General features: G+C 33.6%; 1 protein-coding gene and 1 long non-coding RNA gene across 2 annotated transcripts; one reads left to right on the top strand and one right to left on the bottom strand.

Annotated features, from left to right (window-relative positions):
• The first annotated feature begins 848 nt into the window (after window positions 1-848).
• LOC133671632 (protein DETOXIFICATION 6-like) lies at window positions 849-8,425 on the top strand. Its single transcript, XM_062092441.1, has 7 exons — window positions 849-1,255; window positions 1,421-1,965; window positions 2,060-2,146; window positions 6,102-6,158; window positions 6,252-6,490; window positions 6,697-6,902; window positions 7,112-8,425. Exons 1-7 carry the CDS (start codon window positions 1,019-1,021, stop codon window positions 7,172-7,174), a joined length of 1,434 nt encoding a protein of 477 aa, XP_061948425.1. The 5' UTR covers window positions 849-1,018; the 3' UTR covers window positions 7,175-8,425.
• A 5,317-nt stretch (window positions 8,426-13,742) lies between these two features.
• On the bottom strand, window positions 13,743-27,180 carry LOC133671155 (uncharacterized). The gene is made up of 2 exons (XR_009834213.1): window positions 26,782-27,180; window positions 13,743-14,523 (listed from the first exon to the last, which is right to left on the bottom strand). It is a non-coding gene; the product is annotated as an uncharacterized LOC133671155 (long non-coding RNA).
• Window positions 27,181-27,352: the final 172 nt, after the last annotated feature.

The following is a 27,352-nucleotide window of genomic DNA, read 5'->3' as shown; positions in this document are numbered from 1 at the left end:
AATTTATTTTTAATATCAACACATTAAAACAATTTAAAAATACTAAAATTAATTTGAAGAAAAAAATTTTAATTTTAATAAAAAAACAAAATGAAACTCAGTCAAGGAGAGAAGGTTTTCTGTGGAGATTCCGACGAAGGAGAAAATCAAGTGCCAAGTTAGTGGACATTTACATATACATTTAGAAATTCTGTAATATATTTACGTAAAATCAAAATTTATAATATGCTCACTGCGCATCTTTTTATTTTTTATTTTTTAATTGTGAGAAATTTCAATTTTATAATGTTTTGAAAGCATGGTAATATAATAACTTTTCAAACAATTTTAATCGAAATTAGAGAAAAAAACGTTGCAATTGAAAACTAAATTCTCTTCATTTCAAGTTCTTTATTTTTTTAATTAAATTATATTCGTATCAGTTATCTGGATTATATTTAGATCTTTTAAATCGAAGAAATCACATTAAATTAATCTTCATGTAATGTAAGTTTTTTTTAAAAAAAAAAACACATGAAAAACTCAAATTTGTTTTCAAATAAATCAAACATTATTTAAAGAAATTTTCAAACCAAGTAGTTCAGCAACGTCAATGAGACATTTAGGGTTGATCATGTAAAAAACTGCTATTTTGATTTATTGTCAATAAGACCATGGTTTTATTAAGACGAAAACCAACATTTTTCCAGAGATATTCTAAATCCAGTAGATCATCGGCTTTGATTAGGTATTTAGGACCTGGTCAAGTCATGGTGTCAAAAAAAAATGTTATCCATGTTTCTAGGTGTTGACCATAATTTTATGAAAACTCCACATTATTTGTTTATTAACCAAGTTATTGACGAGGTTGAACCGCAGCTAATCTTCTTGCCACACCGAAGCAATGCTAGATGACGAAGAGATCCATCAGAAAGAAAAAACAAAGAAGAAATAATTAAGGAAGGAGTAGAAGCCATGTAGAGAGACATTTCAATTAGTACTCGTACAGGGTCCTTTGGGGAAACATAAAGGGAAGAGGATGGACCAGGCACTGCTGCACAAGACTGAGGAGAGGGCGTCTTTACTAACATGGGGTGCCTTCGTGGAAGAGCTAAAGAAGATGAGCTCCTTGGCAGCTCCGCTGATGTTGGTGGCGATGACACTGTACCTATTGCAGGTTGTATCAATGATGATGGCAGGGCACCTTAGTGCACTGTCTCTCTCTGGGGTCTCCATCGCCACTTCTTTCACCAATGTCACTGGCTTCAGCCTCGTGGTAAAGCCTTCTCGTCTCTCTTTCATTATGTGCACTAAATCATCCTTAATCATTCCATAAAGAACTAATCCCCCTGCATTATGGCCACTATTCTTAAGTTTCTGAATTATTGTTCCAACTTGCCTATATTACAATTAATTGACGGGATCTCTACATGAAAAGCAGATTGGATTATCTGGGGGTCTGGAAACTCTTTGTGGTCAAGCTTATGGAGCAGAGCAATATAAAAAGTTCGGAAGCTACACTTATAGTGCTATGATATCACTCATTCCAATTTGTCTTCCCATATCTGTTCTTTGGATATTCATGGACAGGATACTGATAGCAATAGGAATAGACTCTGATATCTCAATTGTAGCCCGCAAATATGCGATTTGTCTAGTTCCTGCGTTATTTGCCAATGCGATTCTTATTCCTTTGCTTCGCTACTTCCAGTGTCAAAGCATGGTTCTCCCAATGCTTTTAAGCAACTGTGCAACTGTATGTATCCATATCCCTCTTTGTTGGGCTCTAGTTTATAAATGGGAATTAGGGTACATTGGAGCAGCATTAGCCATTGGTTTGTCTTATTGGTTAAATGTGTTCTTTCTTGCACTTTACATGGCGTTCTCTTCGTCTTGTGAGAAAACCCGGGGTCTTTACTTGGATGATATTTTCTCAAGCATAAAGGAGTTTCTGCACATTGCTTTCCCTTCTGCTGCAATGGTTTGGTAATTTCTCATTAACAAGAACTTGGTGTTTCTGTTGTCTTCTTTGAATTCTTAATTAATTCATCTAAGCTATATATGTTCATTTCATGCTCAGCCTTGAGTGGTGGACGTTTGAGCTACTTTTGTTGCTGGCCGGGCTTCTTCCTGATTCCAAGCTGGAAACATCTGTTCTTTCTGTTTGGTATTGTTCTTTACCAGAACTTTATATCGGTAGATTAGGATGTTCAACAGGGAATTCTTCTGATGATTTTCAATCTTTATGATCAGCCTGACATGTTGGGGATTCCGACCGGTGATGTTCTGATAGTTGCTCATCGGAGGCTTAAGCACACTAACACAATATTTTATGTGGTTCGGCAAAACCGCCTACATCCACGGGAGAGGTTCATTTTATTAGAGATAGAGAAAGGATAAAATAAATACATGTAGAGGAGGAGGATTACATCCACTCTACTCAACTCTCTCAACTCTCTTGCTGCACTTGCAGCTGCTGCAATGGCAGCAAGGCTGCTGCCATTGCAGCCCCTCTTTCTCTCTTCTTCTCTTCTCTTCACGTTCTCACAACTCTCTCATTTTGCTCTCTAATGTATGCCTCTATTTATAGGCATCTATGACAGCTCATCTTGCTCTTTTGTCATCAATGGTGGCTGCCAAACTTACCAAACTTTGACATTAGACAATGGTTGTTGGCTGCCACCAACAACCCACCATTGCAACCATCTTCTTTGACAATGGTGGCTGCTGCAATTGTCAATGGTTGTTGCACATTAATGGCAACCAACCTAACAATCACCCCCTTTGCCATTCATGTGGGGCAACTGTCCTCTTGCTTCTTCAGCACAGACTTGCATCTTGCAGCTCTTCCAAGCTTACCATTCTGAGAGCGTCTGTGGCCAAGTTTACAGGTACTCGCCAAACCTTTCAATCATCAGAGTTACCAAAGCACACCTTTTCTCACACAAAAGGATCACTACAACCAGATAGTCTTCCACATCACATCTGAAGAGTGTTAACGCTTGTCTCTGGAACACAACATTCCCCTTCGAGCGTAGAAACCATGCTCGGTCCGGAATAATTCATCAAGCCTTATATCAAGGCTTACAACACCCCCTCAAACGGAAATTTCTATTTCCAAGTGCGACAGTCATTATCTGAGTATCTCAATATGATCACGAGCTCACCACTCTTCCAAGAGTCTACTCATCCAGGAGTTGCGCCTGCCCTCTGTTCCACCCTAGGAACCACGCCTTACTTCTCCGTGAGTCTCTCGCTCTTAGTCGTAAGAGTCCAGGTAGCTCTCCACCTTCACCTATGGGGGCAGCCCATTAAAGGTTGATCCATATCTGTCTTCATACTCTTAGTATTACAATGCCATTACCGAGCTCACCACCTTGACAAGAGTCAACTCGTTCCCAGAACCTGCGCATGCCCTTCTGCTTCTTCATAGCAGCCGCGTCTTAGTGCTCCACAAGTCACACACTTATTGTCCAAGGCAAATGTCTTCTAGCTCATTGATCTTTAGCATGGGGGCAATATCCATGAAAGTCAATCTTGCATTTGTCTCCATACTCATCATAGCCACTTCATTGGCTATACACCTGTCCACTCATATCTAGCCATCACATTGGCTCTAGGGCGTTCTGAACTGGGCTTACATCGTGGCCCACACACCTTCTCCTTAGGTGTCTCCGCTCGTCGTCATGCGGCGGTCTGAAATGGGGCTTCTATCACGGCCCTCACACACCTTCCATCTAGGTGTCTTCACCTTTCATAGGTGGTCGCATCCTCCTTTAGCTGAGATGCTTCAAAGTGGCTCCAGAATTCTCTACCACCATGTGCACTATGGGAGAGATAGTTGCCACTAATCACATAGAAAGAGAAAATTGCGGTATACTCCTCGCAATCCTCCACCTCGATTTCTATGTTTGGAGCTTCTATGCCTTTCTGCTTGACAGCTCCACCTACACCAACTCTCTTTTGGTGTCTTCGCCTTTCGTCATAGGCGGTCGCCTTTTATCACAGGCGTTTGCACCCCCTCAATTAGGTGCCTCTGCAACAGCTCTCTTTCCATCCTTGCATGCATTAGAAAGGTCTTCGCCTGTTGTCTTCATCAAGAGCATAAGAGACTTCCTGTTATACAAACTTTAACAGTCTCTGCTCTGAGCTTCATCTGGGAACTTTTCTTCTCCTTGCACCTGTTGTCTCTTTACAGTACCCCGTTGGATCCTACGGGTACTCCTACACAATCTCCGTGTGCCCTCGTGCAATTTCTGTTCTCCAGATTTTCCCCTATTCCTTGTTTATGTTTGACAGCAGCTCATCCTGTCACAACACCTGTCGAAATCAAAATAGGGTGCCAATCTTTATCCCCTTGCTGTATTTCTCTTTCATTATCAGGGTCTTCATCAAGTCTCCCCTCGAGAAATCACAGTCACCGAATCTAACTTCTTTGGAGAAATCACCACTTCATCAGATCCTTGAACCTTCGGAACCAAACTGTTCCCTTGTGCCGTCATCCTACTAGTCTTCAACTGTTTCATTACAAACTGCTATATATACGAAAATAGTACCGTATGGATAATCCTTCCACTAAGCAAGTTCCCAGGAAAGATTGGAGAGGTCACACTGGTCCCGCTTAAAACCCAATCTCCTAGACAGAACTTCTCAGGCCATATCTATCCATCGTACTGTCTTTCCGTATATACAACCATTTGCTAGCTTTGTTGCGGCTTTCCTTTACAAGTGATCTGGAATATACTGGTTTAATACATGATTTCTCAACATCTGGCGAGACTACCAGTTCTTAGATTCGTCAAGATTGGTCTTAGTCAATTTCCACTCTACACCTCAAATTGTCCACATAACCGGGTGACCTGAGTGTCCCAATTTTGCCTTCCCTCAAGGCAATTAAAATTCTCCCCACTTAGCAGTTTTAGCACATGTAATTGGGTAAACATGTGCACCTTCTTCTTCTTCTCTTCAACGACCACCATGATGACCTTCAGATGCCTCCTGATCGGACAATCTCTCTTTAATAATTCACCACCACCGCTTTCGGTCTCAAATCTCAACGATCGGACCGTACCATTGCATCCGGAACGATCAAATTAGCTGGAAACAAGTCTGAAATCGTCCAAATCGCACTTCAGACGGCTAAGATTTGATCAAAAAAATTATGGCCTGATCAACGGCTCAGATTCAATCTCAGATCCGGTTGCACGTAGGATCAGCTACACTGGATCCTGTCCCTCGGCTCGCGGCTCGGCTCGGCTCGGCTCAATTCGGCTCGGCTCGGCTCGGCTCGGCTCGCGGCTGATGACGTGTCTGCTGACTGGTCGATGATGTGTCTGTTGACCGTCGCTGAAGTGTCTGCTGACTTTCGCTGACGTGTCTGTTGACTGGCGCTGACGTGTCTGTTGACTGGCGCTGACGTGGCACGCTGACTGGGCAGTCTCTTCGCCGGCCCGTGCGGCCGTTTTCCGACGTCCGATTTTGACGCCGTTTTCACCAGTGGCTTCGTCTCGGCCTCCTCTACACAATGGTATGGTCAAAACACCATTTTGAGAACTTTCATTTTTGAGCAAAAAATCAAACACCACTTAAACCATCAGCTCTGATACCAATTGTTGGGGATTCCGACCGGTGATGTTCTGATAGTTGCTCATCGGAGGCTTAAGCACACTAACACAATATTTTATGTGGTTCGGCAAAACCGCCTACATCCACGGGAGAGGTTCATTTTATTAGAGATAGAGAAAGGATAAAATAAATACATGTAGAGGAGGAGGATTACATCCACTCTACTCAACTCTCTCAACTCTCTTGCTGCACTTGCAGCTGCTGCAATGGCAGCAAGGCTGCTGCCATTGCAGCCCCTCTTTCTCTCTTCTTCTCTTCTCTTCACGTTCTCACAACTCTCTCATTTTGCTCTCTAATGTATGCCTCTATTTATAGGCATCTATGACAGCTCATCTTGCTCTTTTGTCATCAATGGTGGCTGCCAAACTTACCAAACTTTGACATTAGACAATGGTTGTTGGCTGCCACCAACAACCCACCATTGCAACCATCTTCTTTGACAATGGTGGCTGCTGCAATTGTCAATGGTTGTTGCACATTAATGGCAACCAACCTAACATGACAACCGTGTCCTTGCACTACTATGTACAATATGGAATTTCTGCAGCTGGAAGGTTCGATTTATACCTTATCTTCTTAAGCGCACAGATAAGAAAAATCTGTGTATTATCCACTGATATTCCTATAATTCATCATCTTTTCTGCAGCACTCGGGTTTCGAATGAATTAGGAGCAGGAAATCCAGAGACAGCTCGAGGGGTTGTCCACGTATCACTGATCCTTTCAACTACCGAGGCAGTTATAGTGAGCACAGCTCTCTTCTTCTGCCGCCACATTTTTGGATATGCTTTTAGCAATGACAAGGGAGTTGTGGACTATGTTGCTGAAGTGGCTCCCCTGATTTGTCTCTCAATTATCATGGATAGCTTTCAAATAGTACTTTCTGGTCAGTTTCCACCATTTCAAATTTAACTATTACTACATATGGAGAGCATTATATAAGTAAATTTGGACTAGATCATGTGATTGTTTCAATCCACGCAGTGATATGTATTCACGTGTTATGTTTTCAAGATGAAAGGAAAAGGAAAAGGAAAATACCCTTACCTTCTATTTTGGTTAGCCTTAATGCTAGCACCTTGTTGGAGGCAGGGATTGTTAGAGGATGCGGGTGGCAACACATAGGTGCCTTTGTCAACCTGGGGGCATATGATTTAGTTGCAGCTCCAATAGCTGTTCTACTGTGTTTTGTTGCGCATCTCAGAGCGAAAGGCCTTTGGATTGGAATGTTAACTGGGACTACTGTGCAGGCAACATCATATGCTGTCATAACTGCATTGATCAATTGGCAAAAGCAGGTTCTTGCATCAACACCTCTTCTTCATATCTTCCTATTTCTGCTTCGATTGCCTCGTCCTGGAAATCTGTTTTCGTATAATAATGCTGTCTTCTGAAGCTTGCGTTATCTTGCTGCAACCAAATGGAAGTTGGTCGCTCCCACCGCGACTAAATAATAGAGTTGTTCAAGCATTATGACTAAATTTGTTTCTGCACATGGACATTGCAGGCATCAGAGGCAAGGAAGAGGATCTTTGAGGGGACATGTTCGACTAATGACGAATTGCCTTGATCAAAATAAAAACCTGACAGAACCAATGTGCTTGATGATGAGTTTGAGAAATCAGTGCTATTCTTGTAATCATCTTTTTTTTCCGATTCATTATCTACTTGTCTTTCCATACCAGAACTGGAGATAATTCAACTCCATTGAAGCACAAAATAACGTTCTTGCCACATATAGAAGGCTTACATAGCATATCGAATTCGACTACTTGGCAACAAGTTTGACCTGGTAAGTAACTACATATGTTGCTAGAAACTTTCTGCTGTCGATATTTATTTTCCCGGGAGCGAGAAGGGTTTGTAGCTTAAAGGTTCGTACTCTGCTTCTAACAGAGCAGGAAATTCCAGTGTCACCATGTCGGAATCGTTGCGGATATAACAAATTTGTTTTCATAATTTTTTTTTTCTGGGTTGAGCTTAGTAACATTGGTTAAAGAACGTCTTTGAAGCATTCCATTTTCACTCATCACATCTCAAGGCGGTGAGGGTATCCTAAGTTCAGCTTTGATTAACTCTATTGAAGTACATATTGTCGAATTTGTAGAAGAAAATAAGGTTTTGGTTTAGATTTATTTTTCTATTACCTTTTTGTTTAAAACATGGTTATAAGCATAAAATTTAGTGACTAAGAACATGAGAATTGAACAAATTGTATTATATTTCAAAGTCTACAGAGAAAAATACAAATGGTTTATTGATCATAGAAGCACATCAATCATAAAAGTACATTGTGATAAAAGAAGATAATATTACTAACAAGTACACCCTTGAAAAACCATTCTATATGTGTGTGTATACACACACCTCTCTTTCTTGATCCATGAATAGCAGATGGATGGCTTCCTGTTCTTTTCCCTTGTGGCAAACAACCTCTTGCACATCCAAATCCAATACTTCACACATCTATCTTGCACATAAGCAAGATAAGAGGACGGAAGGTTACCAGGTTATATAATATACGTATGCAGGCTGAAGTGTATAGAATTTTAGTACTTGCTAGTAAGGAGGAGGTGGTGGCCTGTAGGGATCAAAGAATGGTGGTGGGGGAGGACCAGGGGGTCCAGGAGGTCCAGGAGGTGGGGGTGGATGGTGGTGATGATGGGGTGGTTGATGACCAAAGGGTCTTGGCGGAGGCGGTGGTGGTGCAAAAGGATCTGGTGGTGGAGAGTAAAAGGGCCGAGGTGGAGGAGATGGTTCAAAACGCTGACGTGGTGGGCTGTCAAAGGGTCGATGTGGAGGAGGAGGAGGCGGTGCAAAAGGATCTGGTGGTGGAGGAGGTGCAAAAGGATCTGGTGGTGGAGGAGGAGGGTGTCTACGGAATGTCATTTTCTCTTGAACCTTCAGTTGCAAACACTCTGGTTTTTAGTTTTATTTGTGGTAATGTTACAAAAGCAAGCGGTGTTCATAGAATGAAGAACCGAACTTCTTATATAAGAGCAGACAAGAAGGAGGAGGTGTAAGGATTTCATCTGTGGACTTGTAGTTAGAAAAAGACTGGTAGATAAATCATAAAACTGGGTGCAGATTTTCTTAGCCAAGAAGCATCCTCCATTTATCGAAGGTCTCACACACAGATTGAACCTCCCTCGTCCGTGTTAGGATGCACGCGTCATCGATCCATTACTTCTTCTCACAGGTCAATTGCTTCTTCCTTTTCCTTCTTCAATAATAGATATTTTAGAATCATTTTATGTCTCAATTCTTATTAGAATATTCTTTTCAGATTATCTCAACGTTTGCATGATATTTTTAGAATAATCTAATAATTATTAGCTTGTATGAACTTAGAATATCTTTAATTATCAAACTAATCCGTTAAGGCTAAATGGATGCTTGTTTTGCAAGAAATTAAGAAATTATTTTTTCTAGTAAATGAATTATTTTTCATCCTATAAATATTTAAATTATATATTTTTCTATAAAATAAATTATTTTTTATTCATGATTTTTTAATAATAGTAAGAGAAGAAAAGTTATGTTATATATTTTTTAATAATTGTGGGTATTTGAACCAGTTTATAGATATTTCTACTTATTTTTTAAAATTTTAAAATTAATAATTAAATAAATTTTTAATGCATCTAAAATTTATAATAAAAAAAATAAAAAATATAATATTATTTGTGATCATAATTGTGATGATGGCTTTGATAATTAATAGTGGTGGTGAAGAGTTATGATGGGATAACGATTGAAAGAGTTTATCCAATAATAAAATGACATTTGTGATGGGAGTAGGTGGCGGTAGATGGTGACGTGGCTATGGTGATGTTGGTGAATATCATAAGTTTACAATGTGAAGGAAACTTTTTTTTTGTATATGTTAAAACATTATTTTTCTAAATGGGCACTATTTAGAAATTGATTAAGAAATATTTTTTTGTTAACTTGTTTATTCCACACTAAAAAGAAAGAAAAATATTTTTAAAGAGTATTTTCCACAAAACAAATATCTCTAAATATAAATTTATAAGTGAGTTCTTTTAAATAAATTAATGTTGTGGCAGTGAAATTAATGTTGCGCATCTTGAAAAATTTATATTAAAAAATAAAAAAGTTGGCCCTTTTTTGGGTGCTAGTAGAGGCAAATATAAATGTAAAATTAATTGTTTTTAAGGCACGTAAAACTATAATTTGAGTTGATGTGGGCCTTGGTTTGGTCCATGGAGTCTTTCGAGTCCATACTGGAAATGTCAGCCCAATTTCATATGAGTGGGTAGAAAATAACCCATTGGATCAAGTGAAGAAAGCCTATCAAACTGTCAACACATGACCGACCAAAGCCCATGCCATGAAAATCCAAACCAGCAAATCCCAACACAGTGACACTGTATATAGAAATTGCAATGGGTTGGGTTCGTACCTACCTCAACTATAACCCATACTCATTGGTATTTATATATATTGTTATTTTTAAAATAGATTAAAAAAATAGATATATTTGCTTATTTAATGTAGAGAATCTTCGAGAAAAAGTGCACCGTAATAGAGATAATGACAGACTAAGTATTGGAGTGGTCAATTTTTTGATGATAAGTGCTTAATTTATAACAAGATAAAAGGGGGGAGAATGGTGTTGTTTCATGCATGAAGACAAAAAAAGAAAGAAGAAGAAATGGAGGAGGGAAAGAGGAGTCGTGTGTCAAATTATAACTTAAATATTACTGATGAATCAATAGTAATTTTATATTTTTAATTTTATCAGCAATATAAACAAGTCAAATTTGCTGACGAGATTAAAGAGGGAATATCTGCATAATTTTTTTTAATCCCTTGAATTCCACCTGTAATTCACTCTATATTCACCAATGAAAAATCTTTCATCGGTAATTACCAATGAAAATAGTAACGTCATGTTCTATCGGTAAACGTCACTATTATTTATCAATGATTTTTTTTTCATTAGTATTTTTATTTGTATTTGATAATTTTATGGTAGTGTGTGTAATTCATATAGTTTGTTATTTGAGAATCCTAACATGAATTTGTATTTGATAATTTTTTTTAAATTTTAATATTTTTATTGTCAAAAAGCATTTTCATCATACATAGAAAATGACAAAAAAAAACCTATTGGATGATATGGTAAGATATGAGAATCTTTTTTTATTCTCTTAGAAAGTTAAGATGTAAGAATTTATGGGGCTGATTATTATTAATATTATTGTTCTTGATGCTGGTGATGAGAGAACTCTTAAAAAATCCTGCAATATTATATATAGAACGACAAATTAATTAATTAATTAGTTGTTAACCCCACAAGAAAACATAAAACTAATTAACTACAAGAAAATGTTATGAAGCCTTAAAACCAGCTAAGGGAAAATTAAAAACTAGAATCGAGAATTTAATTAAACATAAGTAGTTTTTCTCCAAAATTAATCGAATAATTAATGATTTAATAACTAAATTAATTACTCATGACATCCAATAAGAAGGAGACAATAGAGATACCCATCATGAGTGACATAATTGAAGTCACTATAAGTAGTGGGATGTTATATATCTACACATATACATCGATCTGAGTTCGGATGCAAGAAGAACTTCATCACGTCAAGAATTCGATCTCCACTTATATTTCTGGATGGAATCATCATTTCGCAAATGAATTTGGTCACTCCCCAGAATTCTCCACTTAGACCCCAAATTCAATTCCATTCAAAGATACCTAAATTAATTTGGTGGGAAATTGATTCTCCTTTCATTAAGTGTATATGATTTTCGAGATCACACAACCACTTTAAGGTATTCCAAATCAACTTACATGAATATTAAGCACGCTTTAATTTATATATATACATGTGTGTAGGCGCGCGGGCGCGTGTTAGAGAATAGTATAAATCATATCTTGAAACCTTACCTAACAGCTTAAGTTATGAGGTTGAGATGGTTCTTTAACATGGTATCAGAGCCTTAATAATCAAGCGGACACAAATTTGAAACTCACCATCTCTATTTATTTAATAAAAATTAAGCACAAGATTATGTGAGTATATACAAGTTTCAAACTTAAAGGGCTTTCATTTGAGAAAATATATTAGAAAATAATATAAATAATGTTGAGATGATTTTTTGATAATATATATGTTTTTAATTAAATTGTTGTAGCGTTTAATAATTAGTAAACATGGACTTTTTTTTTACAACTAGCTAGCTAGTGTGAACACCATCAAACTAATTGTTTTAGCCATTTATATATTACTATACTATTTGGGTTGAAATTAAATACCAATGAAGACTACTTAATTATGAGATTGGAGTAAATTGCTTGAATTTATTTTTATATATTTGAGATTCTTGTTATTCTAAAGCAAGCAGTGAAGAAAGTAAATCATTACTAGAGATGATACGATCCAAAAGATATGAAACTTGATGTAAAATGAGTTTTCAAAAAAATTAAAAAACAAAATCACAAAATTAACCTTAAGAATAATCTTACTGAGATTTAAATTCAATACTACAATTTAGATATTAAGGGCATTCTAGTTTTTTTTTTTTAGAAAAAAGAAGTAATTTATCAATCGTCTAATTAAGAAAAGAGAGAGCCCCCCATACTCTTTTTTATGATTATTTAAATTAATTAGTAGTTTAATTGCTTTGCTTCACCGATCTGTTTGGGGAAAGGGTACATGGAAGAATAATTTTTTGATTTTTTGACATGAACTTATATTTTAATCTTATTATTCTTTTTTAGAAATTAAATCATATTATTATAACAACTAAAACTTTTTCACCCTAATTCGCTAGCCCACCTGCTCTCTTCAATAAAAAGGGTATAATGCCATTAATTTAATATCCATTACTTTCTATGCTCTAATTCTCTGTCCAAATTAACAAATAAGATTTTGTTTTCATCCCGTTCTTATTCCCATTCCTTCCCCTCCTATCGTGATTATTTTCCTAACTCGAAAAGGATGGGATCAATCAAGACACTGAATTTTCACTGAATTCGTAAGGAAACATTTGAGATAATTATATATATATATATATATATATATATAATCTTAATTTAGCCCCTTGTTATGCCTTCTTACCTTCCCAGAAACTGATGATTGGTGCTGCTGTATGACGCTAGTTAGATCATTTAAGGGTATCTTGAAGTTCGGCGATATTGACCATGGAGAGTGAAAAATTGATACGAGAACGTAATTGATGATGTTGGAGTATTTTGAAAAGGCAAACTAGCATAAAGATAACATAAAAATAGTAATCCATGTTTAATTTTGAGAATATTTTGGACACCGTTTGATATTTTGGCTATAAACTTTTGTTGCGAGTGAATCAACTCAACTTCAAGAACTCGTTACATGACGCCCATCATAGGTTACCGCCTATGCTAGTTGAGGGTTGCTCCAGGCCGCAAAATCTATCAGTTGGAACTTTATTTCCCTAATTGATTTTGTGTTTTTTCATCATTTGTAGCTTTTTGGGACTCGATTTTATGTTGATTTCTGCTTAAATCTTACAGACTTACTTGTTTTTGTTTTTTATAGTATTTTTATCTTATTGAATAATCAGGATTTACCAATTTTGGTAAATTTTCTAACCCTAGCTAGTTATTTAAGCCGGTTTATGGGCTATTTCATCATAAACTGGATTATCCAGACTTTTTTTTTTCTCCCGTTGTGAGACTAAGAGTTTTAGATTGTTCCTGCCATGAGGTAGTTCCTGCTATATCTGCAGGCAAAATTGTTCGTGGTATTCTATTTTTGACAGCCATTTTCAATGATATTTTCTTCTACAGATTTCCTTTAACTTTCCTTAACTTCAACAAATTCAACCCTGGGCCGGTAACGAACTAACACTCACTACAAGTTATAAGTCATTTAATAATTTTAAAACATTATACTTCTTATTAGCTTCAGGTATAGAGGAGTGCAAGCATACGTGTGTACACACACACACACATATATATGCATGTATGTATGTATGTCTACAGTACTAGCTAGCCTTCTATGTGACAAATCTACCAATTTGAAGTAGCTAGCTAACATTATCCAGAATGGTTGAAAAGTCACTGGGAACAACATTCTGGAGAAAGGACAAAAGCGATTAGAAAACAATTAACCAGCTCGATGAACATTTTCTTGATTATTGATCATCAGCTCAGTACTATCATTCTATGAATTGCGTATGCATAGAGCATGAATACATGAATATTGGAGTCTATTATTCTTGACAAATAGCCAAACCCTGGTTTCAAATGAAGAAGCTTGCAACTTGATCATGATGATCAACATCAACAACAACAACTAAAAAATGTCAAATACTCATGGAGATTATAGAGATCAAACAGCGAAGTGTTGTAGACCCGGCCGCATCTTTAATTTACTACAGCTCTAGATCGGATCTGCATTGCAGGGAAACCTGCAAGTTATACAAGGGGAAATCTTCAGATCATGGTGGAGTAGATGATAAAAGGGGTATCAGATTATCAATCCGTGCTCTTCCGATATTGACACCACCACTTATGCTAGTTCTTGATTTCTGGAAATTAAGCAAATGACCGATAAAGATGCTAGTGATGCATGTCTCTTGAATTATAAAATCTCCATGTGTCATGTGCCTTAGAACTTGATTATATCTCGAGCAGCATATGGTGTTCCCAGCACAGAAAATTCACCTGCAATAATTTTTATAAGAAGCAAACATAAAACCATAGGACCACAACTAGGCAGTCTAGAGATTCTTAGTGTCCTCAGGGAAGAAGATATCAAATTTGTGTTTAATACGAGTGTCCTCTCCTTTAGCTGTTTAAGCTACAAAATTAACTGCTCCTTAATTCCCAATATGGAAGAGTGGGAGGGGAATTTTTTACTAAATCTAGCATCATTAGGATCAGGACCATGCCACCTGCAAAAGATATTAGAGGGAGAAACAATCAAATTAATTAACACAACATTTTATTCAGATTCCCAACAAGCATTCGGTAAAGAAATCAAACATAAACTCGAGATGAGCATGTGCAAAGGTAATAATATTGCTCAATGCTCAAGAAACAAGCTCAAGAGTAAACATATATATATGGTAAGACTATGAGCAATTAAACGGAGTGAGGGGCTGAAGGTGATGACAGAAGACTAGAGAGCACAAAGGAGTGAGATGCAATTAAGCTCCATGCATTTCATCATCTGTGCTCTCTATCTTCTGTCAACAACATCACCAGTGCCTCCTCACATAATTCAAAACACAAACATTAAAAAAATATACGCGTATCCATAATAGAGCTAGGGGCCTGAGAACAGAGCTTTGGCTTCCAAGGAATTCATGAGAACCCTATCTTTTTATGGAGAAAACTGTGGAAGGGATGAAGAGACAGGGGAGAGAGAGCCTTGGTGTATGTTATTTTTCTTCAAGGATTTTTGTATATGACATAGTTGATCTCCAACACCTCTATTTATAGGAGAAAACTGTGCCATATTGGCTGTACCCCTACACTTTTTCATGAGATTGGTGTGCAGCTACATAGAAAAGTGTGCCGACTTGAAACTTACGATAATTTATCCCGGTTCGCATTGTCTAGGAATATTACAGTTACCGTGCATTAATGTTGGAAAGGAGGGGTAGTTACAACATGATTCTCACCTCTACGAAAGAAAACCTAACTTAGTGTTGCTTTCGATTAATGTTACACCAAAAATTTTATATATATATATATATATATATATATATATATAAAAAAAAAAAATTAAAGAGATAAAAACAAAGATATAAAAAAATATATAAATTGGGATAACTTTAAAACTAATTTTTATTCTTTAAAAACAAAAAATACAAGAAAATATATCATTTTTATCTTTATTGTCTCTATCGTTTTTATCACAACACAATAAACCATCACTATCTAAATTGATATCGAAAATAGCTAGTGAACTAACAATTCTCACCTCGATGAAATTTAGGTCATTTTGGTATTATTTACTGTTTCTATATATTTACTATTTTTGCTTTTCAGTTTTTTAGATATGAAAATAATAAGTGTATATTTTTTAGGATTTTTAATTATAAAAAAAAACTAACAATTACAATTATAACTTTCAAGAGAGCTCCCTGTTTGACAATTGGTTGTTAGTTTTTTACATTTTTAAAATTAAAAAAAAAATGAAAACAGAAATGATGCTAGAAGACGGTTACTTGTTCATGATACTTTTTTAATTTTCCTCTCTTTAATTTCATAGCTTATTAATAATAAGCAAAATTTTCATTATTCAAAACAATATTGGCATGAAAAATTGCTGTTGTTGATTCTAAGCTTGAGGAGTCATTTGTCAGTGCAGATAGTCTTGTTCATAGATATACGAATCTACGTGTATTTTCAACGAAGAGGAGAAATCCTAGATTAATAACATGAATTGTTATTGGCTCTTTATGGTAAAACCCTAGCTAATGCTTTTTAGGACAAAGTCATGGTGGGATTTTGATATGCATATCTATCATCTTCTAATTATTCTTCAGTCCACTTCAAATATTGATGGGCGTTTTAGTGACTCTAACATCCTAGAAATCCCTAACCTAACACGATCGACATATATACGTGCTTTCACTCCATTGATGCATGACAGTTGTTCTGTTCTCTTCTTCTCCCTATCCTGACTACTCTCAGCTGATTTGGTCAAAAGAATATGTTGTCTGACGTTAAGGGAATTAGTTGAGTTGTGCATGTCCAGTTAATGTGCATTTCTAACATTTTCTGCTGGATTGGGAGAAATGGATTCGAATCAAGCTGAATTGGTGTCAATCGGAAATCAGCTGAAGAAGCTGTAACTTGTGCCCAGAATTTTATTGTGGAATCTGATTCTTCAATAATTGTTGTGATATGGCTCGACAGTTCTTCTACAAATTAAGCCATGAAAAACATGCTGATGAGTTTTTCACTAGTTCTAATCTCTTTCCTAATTAATCTTCGGTTTGTCCATGAAGCTAACTAATGGCACTGCTGCTGATGTGTTAGCTAAGCGAGAGGCTGGGAGGGAATCTGACTTTGTTCCTTGGCTATAGAAGGAAATGTAGTTACTGTCTAAGTTTCTTTCCGGTTGTTCTGGTGTGTGCTGTGTACGCTTTCATCTTGTGACTGCTGATTTTTCTGCTGCAACTTGGGCGCCTTTAATAAATCCTAGTTTTATTCGAGTTTTAATTCCAAACTTTTATCAATCGTGGCTAATCTTATAAGCATGAATGCCAACGTAAATATTAATTAATTAAGGTTTTCCAAACTATATAATAAGAAATATTTCACGATACATATATCCAAATCAAAATCTCCACTGAAAAAGTGGCCGTGATGCTATATATGTAGAAACTACCGCCCGCGCACATACAAGTCAATAGATTCATAGAATCACCCTAAATGTCAAAAGAAGCCGCCAAAGAGAGAGGGGTGCGAACTGATGAAATTTACCTACAGAAACAAAACAAAAAACTACCATGCATGTACGAATGATTAACCTTGGTGCTGGCTAGGATCAGCATAAATTGGCAACATTTGACTTTGATGTACTTATGTTAGATCCATGTATGTGAGTATTTCAGTCAAAATTAAGTCACTGGGCATACATGCAAGTTGACGACAGGAATGGAGAAGAAAACAGAAAGGTGGCCAATCCCGCATCACAAAAATCTTATCCTACTTTTTCCTCAGCAGTCATCGTCGTCGTTGGTCTTTCTTTTTCTGCTAGAATTGAACATGGGGCGGTGACGACTACAATCTTTCCACCTGTCATCCCCCCAACTTCCTTTTCTCCCTATAGTCGACTTCGGCTCATCTTCACCATATAAATCTCTCTAATGTCCACACCGTACGTGTTGTTATCGACTAGTTCAATCAAAGATGTTTTGATCATCAATTCCCATAATTGAAGGTATTTTATCTTTCATGGAAAAAGAAGTTATTCGATCCTAATTTTGGGGCATTGGCATGCATGCACAGGCGCCAGAATATTTATTCTTTCACTTGTTATTTAGAAATATGAAAAGAGACCCAGAAAAAAAAATGATTTATTTAAGATCTTATAAATATATATGATTCACATATATCCTCACCATCAAAACAAAACAAAAATAGTTGAATCCAAAAACTAAAACTACCTCGCATAAAATGGAGAAATGCTGCTCTTTAATTTATTTTTTTTCCTTTTTTTGCACCAAAAAAAAACGAGATATTCATAATCATATAGAATGAGAGGATAAAACAACGATGCCAAAAAAACATTAAGCATAACTTTCTGTGATCCAAACGAACTGAAAGGCATGGATTAATGGATAGAACAGACTACAAAAGGCCAAATACCATTCCAACATCAACTGGGAGAGGAGCCCAGTTCTATCGAAAGAAAGAATAAAGACAGCTAGCTATGATTGGTATCATCTCACGTGTTGTCTCTTGATTTCCTCCAATATATGGAGATGGCAGCAAATTCTTGGAATTATCCTTTTTGGGACCCTAATCTTGTCTAGACAAGATTACGTGCTTTCCCTATTTGGGCAGGAAAGCGGAAGCAGATATATCTAGTACAACATCCTCATCATTTGAAGGGCTTAATTTTCTATTAAGGACTTGTTTAATTGACATCAGAGACCATTAAGGAAAAAACTAGTTGAACTTTTTAATTATATGTTTGTGTCAGTCACAGAAATCATACTGAGTAATAATTAGCAACAATCTGCCATGTTCCTTTCGTTATAAACAAATTCTTGATCAACAAGTCTAAAGGATTTTATACAACTGGGATTAAAATGCAGGATTAGAGGAAATCTTGCATCTCTAGCTAAAGAATTGCCTTATTGCAGGTTGTGTGCTTCGATAGAGGAATGGAGAATTTTTCAAGGGAGTTCGGAAAGCATTATTTTGGTATTGATTTTATTATTTTATTCCGCTTCTTTTGACCAAACAAATAAAGATAAGCACATCCTCTCCTTTTTTGACTTCTTTACGTTTGTATGTTATGAGCACTTAGCAAGCTGTTCCAGTGGAGGGACCTTCTCTGATCCCTCTGTACATCATTCTGTGGCCAGGCCCTAGAAATTGCAAAAAGTTAGTGGTTTTAAAATGTAAATAATGCATGCGAGTATCGATGTTAGGTTACAATTTTTCCATCCCGAGAGGGCCCGCGCGTAGTCTCGAGGGCATGAGCATTTTTTTATAGTTCACTCCAAATATTTTTGAAACAAAAATAGTCAGATGGCACTTTGTTTGTTTTCTTTAAAAAAAAAAAAATTTAGTTTAATATGAGTATTTGAATCAGTTTGCACGTATCTCAATTAATTTTATGGGCTCTAAAGTTAATAACCATGTAAATCTCCAGTGACCATTATATAAACAACCACGGAACTCAAATCTGAGACCACAGAAAGAGCAAACCTCTTGATTCCAAACTCTTACTACTGAGCCACCATCTAAATGGTTATTTTGACTAATATTGTTTTCTCTAAATTGAGCCATCACCTAAATAGTTTTCTCTAAATTTTAACAATATGGTAGCCATCGATTTCAGTCCATTGATTTTTTAATCTAGAAATTTAATTTTCAATCTATTTTAATTTAAAATATTTTAGATATCTTAATAAATTTATTATTAGCCTAAGAAACCTAAAAATCTACACAATAACTCGAAATTAATTTAAAATTAAAAATCTTCTTGAGTTTAGATATGAATTTTTAGATAATTTAAATGTAAAAAACATATAAATAAAACTCATCTCTCCAAATAAAAATTATTGATATCAAGACAAATCATTTTGATAGTCATAATCAAAGTTAATATTATCTTTCTACTATCAGAATTTGATGACTCTCTCTTTCCTCGCTAAAGCCAAGGATTTAAAATCAAGAAAATAAACTTTTAAACCAAAATTGATTTTATTTTGAAATTTTAAAAATTAAAAGGACACAATATTTATAAGTTGGAAAGTATAAATATCCTACAATGAACATTACTTCCATAGTTTGAAAAAAGTCATCTATTTTCTATGTTTTTTTTTTACTTTGATTTCTTATCCTTTAATCTCATTTTTTTCTAATAAATTAACTTAAATTGATTTATAATTTGATTCAATCATGCTAAAATAATAAAAAAAATAAAAGGACTGAGAGATGAAAAAACATTATGAACTACAAGTCCACTATGTTTTTGTGAGGGGATTCATATTGTATTTTGCATGGTGTAATCCACTATGAGTTACTAACATGTTTTAGAGCTTGTTATAAATTAAATTGTAATTTTAGGAAAAAAAATTATCTAATTCTATTTTTATTTTATTTTCACAATCCAAGTTTTTAGAGAGATACGTGTAAGTAGCTAGTTAAATTAAATTTGAGAGGTACACCTTACATATCTATTTACAAGCAAGCACTAAATTAAGTAGATAAGAGCTCCAAAGATGACAGTGGACGCTGTTTGTGGTTGTCTATAAAGCTTTAAGGGCCTTTGAATGAAAAAATAAGAAAAGAATTAGCCGAAGATTTTCTAATGTGAAATCAATTTGCCCCTATTTACAACCAGCAAATCAAACTCGAAGGTTTAATTAATTGATTAAATCATTTCACGATAGTTTAGGCTATATTTGATGGAAGGAAGGATGGAAAAGAAGGGGAAAAACGGTGCGACTTGCTATTTATTCAGTCGTTTAGCTGACGAGAAAAGCGAAAGATGAGAGCTAATGCATTTCTATTAATTAAAAGTATTGAAAATGATAAAATAAAAATAAAAATAAAAAATGTGAGCTCTTTTCTACGTAGTAATTGGGTTTCATTTTTCATTTTATTTTTTGACTTGGTGACAATCAAGCTGAGTTAAAATGTAGGATTTAAAAATTCATTATAAATCGTAGTTTTTGGTGAAATTTGGGACCCTGAGCACAAGTTTTTTAGGTGAAATTGAGCGTTTAGGACTCATCAACATCCTTCATTTGAAACGTTGAAGCCATGTTTCCCCGAAATTAATTTGTTTCCTTTAGAATTTTCAAGATTTAGAGCTTATTTTATATTGAAGTAATTGTAGTTTTTGAAAGTATTTTTTATTTATAAATATATTAAAATAATATTTTTTTCAATTTTATAACATTTATTTTTGATATTAACATATTAAAACGATATAAAAAAACACTAAAAAATTAATTTTAAATAATAATAAAAAATTAAACAAATTATTTTCTAAAAAAAACACTTTTAAAACACAAATAAATTCTTAGAATCTAAAATTATAAATTTAATGCATGAATCAATACATCCAATTGAGTGACTCGTATCAAGATTTAATGGGATTCAAATACTGGATGAGAAAACATTATTTGATCATATATTTTCTTAAGGACACTAATTTGCAATATTGAAAAAAAAAACAAATGATATTCATATACCCGAATGGAAGGCTATCTCAAAAATGGGCTATAAGGCTAGAAAACCAATACCTAGCTCTCTTGTGGGCTCAAAGCGAGGAAATCCTAATGTTTTCGAGTACACCAAATTTTCGAGACCTTGTTTAAGAATCTGGGATAATGATGGCATCAACCTTTTTTCTTTTGGATTTTTTTAATTTGTTTTTTTATGTAATTTGCATATATATATTTTCATCACGTGCTTTAATTATATATTTAATTTTTTTACTAGTTTTTTATAAATTAATTTCATATTTAATAGTTGAAAAATTTATATATATTATATAAAAATTCACAAGTTTCTTTACACTATAACATCTACATGTTTCTTCAACTGTCCAATGCCATTCCAATTTCTCATGCTTTTTTTATTTATTATGAATATTTAAAAGTGTAGTTATAGTTGCTTTTCAAAATATTTTTCACTCAAAAATACATGAAAATAAAAAAAAAATTGACATGAACGCATCAAAATAATTTGAAAACACTAAAGAAATATTAATTTAAAAAAAAAATTAATTTAAAAAAAAACACTTTTAAAACGTGAAAACAAATAGAGCAGGATCTTCTAAAGCAGTCCAACATCTAAATTTAATAATTAAATTTTTAAGTACTCCATGTTTATTTATTTATTATTATATATTAGTTTACTTTTATTTATTTTTACTGTTATCATTTCTTTACTTAACAAGTAGCTATTAGTAACTTGGCTATCAAACTCATGCTCCATCATGAGTTGTAATTTTTTTTAAAAAAAAATATAGAGTATACAGGTTGTTTTAATGTGTTTTTTTATATAAAAAGTTTCAAAGTATAAATTGAAAGGCCTATATAAGTATATAATTAAATAAATAGATAATTATTTATATAAATAAATAAAAAACAAATCGTTATATTAACAATAATAAAAAAAATTAAAAAAATAAAAGATGAATGTAAATCAAGATATTCAATCACACAAAATGATATAGTCACTCAATTTTGTTTATTAAACTTGTTTATTTAAGTCAATTAAAGATAAATTCACACTCTAAAAAACTCATAACCAAAAAGATAAACAAAATTGATTGAATAAACTCATGCCCTAAAAAATAATATTATGGAAGGCCCAACACATGAACAATATTATTTAAAAATAAAAAAATTTATTTTAGAAAATAAAGTTCATTTGTATAAAAAAATACATATGAATTAAAATAATAACTTGAAAAATAAAACACAAACAAAACAATTCTAAATGAAACTTATATTAAAAACTAGCATGCCAAACTCATAACCTAAATAAACCTACAGGAAAAAAAATTAAAGATAATCACAAAACCAATATTTTGTTTTTAAAAAATAAAGAAGAATGATAAGATCGCACAGAGTCGAATCCCTAGCAAATCAAATGTCGAAAGATGAAACCAAGAAAAAAAATCAATTACATAAAAAGATCTAGAAAAAATTAGGGTGAAAAAATATTAATTAGAGAGCAAATTAAAATTTTCAATTGGAGCGTTAAATTGAATTGAAAAAAAAAAGATTTAACAACAGAAAAAACAAATCAAAAGAATGACAGTCAAATAGGAAAAAATAAAACCTAAAAAACTTTGATTGAAAAATAAAATTAAGAGCCAAAAAAACTTCAAGAAAAGGGCTAGGAAAAAAAATTAGGACCAAAATGAAAAAAAAAACATATGAGAAAATGTAATTGAAAGACTAAATTGAAAAAAAACTTTTATAGAAAGAATATGATTGAAATAAGAAATTAAAAGAATGGGGACCGAAATTTAAAAAAATGCGCGAAATTGTAATTGAATGACTAAATTGAAAAAAAAAACTTCTATAAAAGGAATAAGAATGAAATAAGAAATTAAAAAAATGAGGACTAAAACTATAAAAGAAACAAGAACGAAATAAAAAATTGAAAGAACGGGCATTGAAATAAAAAAAAATGAGCAATTGTAATTAAAGGATTAAGTTGAAAAACAAGAAAAAACAAAATAAAATGAATAAAAACAAAATAAGAAATTAAAAGAACGAGCACTGAAATAAAAAACAAATATGAGCAACTGTAATTAAATGACTAAATTAAAAAAACAAAAAACAAAGAGGAAAATGGTATACTTTATATGTCACAAGAGAGAAAAGAGGGAAAAAAAACAAACGAACTGTGACAATCCGATCATCATAAGCCGCCACACGCCACTTTATATGGAAAATGACACGATTGTGCATCTAGGGAGACGACAAAAGGCCAAATTTGGCTGCCTAGTAGCATCCCCCACACCGCCTGAATGACACGAACATCACTACACTCACTAGTGCGTGTTGAACACGTGTCGGCAACTTTTCTTATTTAAAAATTCAAAAGTAAATGTGAAAATAACAAAGTATCCCCCATGACCTTATTATTTACGCAAAATATTTGTATGAAAGTACAAAAATTTCCCCAAAGACAAAGCTTATTTTTTTCTATCTTTTCTAAGGTTACATGCGTTTTACCGTACATAGATAATGGAAAAACTAAAACCCTTGTCCAGCAGCCCAATAATTTTTTGATCTTGGAGTTAAAAAAGTATTTTAACTGTTAACAAGATTGTAAAAAGTCAAGAAACTTCTTGATCAATAGTTCTAAAGTTTTTTACTCTATGGATAAAAGAGTGTTTTTACTATGTAAGCAAATGAAAAAAATACATTCATCTCCAAACAATCATCTAATAACCAATGGGTCAATAGAAAAGACCAAAGAACTCCAAGCCTCAAGGCTTTTTTCTTTTCACTCAAGAAAAAAAATTTACTGTAGCAATCCTCAGTAAATTATGTCTAGTACTACAGTGAAACTCAAATGGGTTTATATTTTTTGTTAATTGTACAAGCTATTTGATTTTATCATGTGAATATGAATTAACTTGTGATTTTATATTTATCAACCAGTGATGGACAAATTTGTGACAAAAAGATCAAACCTATTATAAGATTCATTTTTTAACAAGAAAATCATTCAAATGACCATGTTTAATAATCTTGTACACAAATCTATATTTATATTATACAATAATTAATATAATGCTCAAAAGATGATGACTATGCATTGTGAATAATAATCTTGTACACAAATCTATATTTATATTATACAATAATTAAAAATCATGTCTACATCTTAAATATATAATACTAGATGTTTGACTTGTACTCTGTCACGGGCCATAATTTTTTTAAAAAAAACTCTTGTAGACAGACTATTTTGATTTGTTTTCTTTACATAAATTGAAATTCTTATATATGTATTTAATCAAATAAATCGATAATCACCAGTGTAAATAAAAAAAATCGTTAACAATAACAAAAAGAGAAACATGAAAAATTGAGTATGAAAACAAATACTATGCAATGTCGGACACATCATAAATATTATTTCAAAATAATAAATACTTTATATAAAATAAAGCGTATCTGTATAAAAACAAAAATATTTCTTCAAAAATTAAATACAAAACAAAACATTTTAAAAGAAAAAACTTCAATTCAAAAATGGTTTGAGAAACTCATGACCTCAACAATGAGATTGAGATCCGTTTGTGTCTACTAAATTTTTTTTATTAAAATCAATAAAAGATAATAGAAATATAAATACATATGAAACTGAGTGAATAAAATAAAAGGAAAAAAATACTACGTGAGGCCGAACATATTACAAATATTATTTCAAAATAAATACTTCTTATAAAATAAAGCTTAACTGTACAAAAATAAAAGAATTTCTTCAAAAATTATATACAAAACAAAACATTTTTTTTAAAAAATCTCAATCCAAAAAAGGCTGCAAAACCCATGATTTAGGTCATGGGGTCGGGATAAATCAATAGAAAAAAAATTAAAATAACCACAAAACCAATATTTTTTTAAAAAAATAAGGCAATATGATAAAATCCCTAATCGTATAAACCCTTAAATCTCATAACCTGTGTCATTAGATCAAAAGTACGGTAAAAAGAAAAACTATGAAGCTTAATTCCCAACAAATTTAACGTCGAAGGATGAAACTGGGGGAAAATATATCATACAAAAAAAAATTAATTAAAAGAATGAGGGTTAAAATGAAAATATAAAATTAGAGGGCATAAAGAAAATTAAATTGGAGGATTAAATTTAAAAGAAAAAAACTTTAACAAAAGGAAAAAAAATCAAAAAGATGAGGGTTAAACTGAAAAAACAATACAATATAAACTTTGATTGAATAATGAAATTAAAAACAACAAAACTCTAACAAAAGAGCCAAGCTAGAAAAAAAAAGGACCGAATTAGAAAAAAAAATACGACAAATTATAATTTAAGAACTAAATTGAAAACATGAAGAAATTTTCCATAAGACTAAGGACTAAAATAAACAATTAGAGATATAAGGACCAAACTTGAAAAAGGAAAAGAAAAGAGGACATGAGTGAATATTTTTTTGCAAGAGAGAGAAAAGAAAGAAATAAAAAAACCACTGTCGATGACAAACTACTCACCAACCATCATCACGCGTTGCACCATGAAAAAGAAGAAGAGGCATTGCTTCTAATGAAACGACGGAACAACAGATTTGGCAATCGAGAGGCGTCACATGAACCCCTAAAAGGTGCGGGCACCTCCCACGCGCTAACATGTGATGTCCATGTCTTTTTTTTTATTACAAAATAATTATTAAGAGTAAAAAGTCAAAACAAAAAAATAAACATATAGAAAAAGATAAAATAATCGTCCTAATTCTTGCCTCTCTTTATACCCGATTATAAGGGCATAAAAATCAATGTGTAATTTTGTAAAAAAACATCAATGTGCGAACCTGTGGCGAGTGAAACATTAGATTTTTGTGGGTCCTACAAGCCAAACCACAGCAATTACTTATAACCAAATATTATGTCATTAAGTTTGACAAAAAACACTCTCAATAATTGGAAAAGACGAAACCACCCAAAACTAAGGCAAACGAAATTTTCTTCAAAGGACAAGCGTAATTCTACTGTCATAAATCATAATGAGTAGTTTTTTTGTGTCTGTGACTCTGCGTACACAGTAAACTCTACAGTATTTTGGCTACGTGTTTTATATGGTTTGTATAATTGTTCTTTTACGTTTTGTTTGATTGGTCAGTGAGAGTTGTGTCATATTCTTCTGGATTTTTCAATTAGGTTTCTTTAGTATGCATTTATTGATATTCTGGGCTGAAGTTGAATTATATATTTTTAAAAAATTTTTAAAAAAATTCACTTAATTTTTTTTTTTAGTTTTAGATATCAAAAATTAATTTTAAAAATTAAAAAAATTATTATTTTAATTTATTTATAAATTAAAGATATTTAAACAAACAACTTTTATCGTAGCATGCAGTCCATGGTCTCGCAGCGGGAAGCAGACTCGAATTTGAGACTGGAAGGGAGCAAACCGTCAGAACCCAGACGGCATCCGCTACGCCAACCCCTCAAGGTTGCATAAAATGCCCTGTCTATGCAATGATGTAATGGAAGAAGAACCTTAAATAATGCATTGATATTCAATAATCATATGTATTTAACGCACAAATAGGCAGGGGAGAGAGAGGAGAACAACCACAGAAAGCAGCATAAGAGAGGAACTTATAACTTTTTTTCACGTAATATCACTCATCTAGCTCTTCTTAAGGCCAAGTCGACAGAGAAGGGAGAGGAAACACAGAGATATGCAGAAGTGAAAAAAAAGGAAAGCGAGACACAACGGATCGAGAAGACAAACCTGCTGAGAGAGGGTGGAGATGGTTATGCAGCAGTTCTTCTACTTTTTCTTCAGGAAACCGGATGAAGAAAGACATGAGCTGGATATTGAGGCAATGGTTCTGTCATCTGTGTATCATACGGTAAAGAACAGGGCTTTAATTATTTAGGAGATGGCAGGAAGGCAGAAGAACTGGAAAGATGTTGTGAAGAAATAGCTGAAGAAAAGCTTTCAATATTTTGAAATTTAGTCTCCCCATCATCCACAGTCAAATGCATATTTAACTTAAAGGCTTGGGGTGGGGGAGCTAGGTGGTTGCATAAGAGCTGAATGGGGCTTAAATAGCTGTAGTGCAATTCCAGATTATATATTATGGAAACAAGAGCTGAACCCCATGTAGCCGGCTGCTCTCAGCTACAGTCTACGCCATTATCTTATCGGCTACTCTCAGCTACAGTCTACGCCATTATCTTATTAATGGTTTATAATACAACACAATTATTGCATTTGAAATAATTGCCCATCTCTTTCACAGCTTTACTCTATATTGCGGAAACAAGATAAAAAGCTGAAAGCCACTGTTGTTGTTGAT

Source organism: Populus nigra, chromosome 13, assembly GCF_951802175.1.
Source record: "Populus nigra chromosome 13, ddPopNigr1.1, whole genome shotgun sequence".
Lineage (NCBI taxonomy): Eukaryota > Viridiplantae > Streptophyta > Magnoliopsida > Malpighiales > Salicaceae > Populus > Populus nigra.
The sequence above is the reverse complement of the archived record's forward strand: the minus strand, read 5'-3'. Positions and strand labels throughout refer to the sequence as shown.

Bases quoted from the DNA above. Each gene is read 5' to 3' on its own strand.
- LOC133671632 (XM_062092441.1), top strand. From the start codon at position 1,019: ATGGACCAGGCACTGCTGCACAAGACTGAGGAGAGGGCGTCTTTACTA. The intron at 6,159-6,251 runs GTTCGATTTATA...TCTTTTCTGCAG, and splicing joins GGAATTTCTGCAGCTGGAAG to CACTCGGGTTTCGAATGAAT. The intron at 6,491-6,696 runs GTCAGTTTCCAC...TGTTGGAGGCAG, and splicing joins CTTTCAAATAGTACTTTCTG to GGATTGTTAGAGGATGCGGG.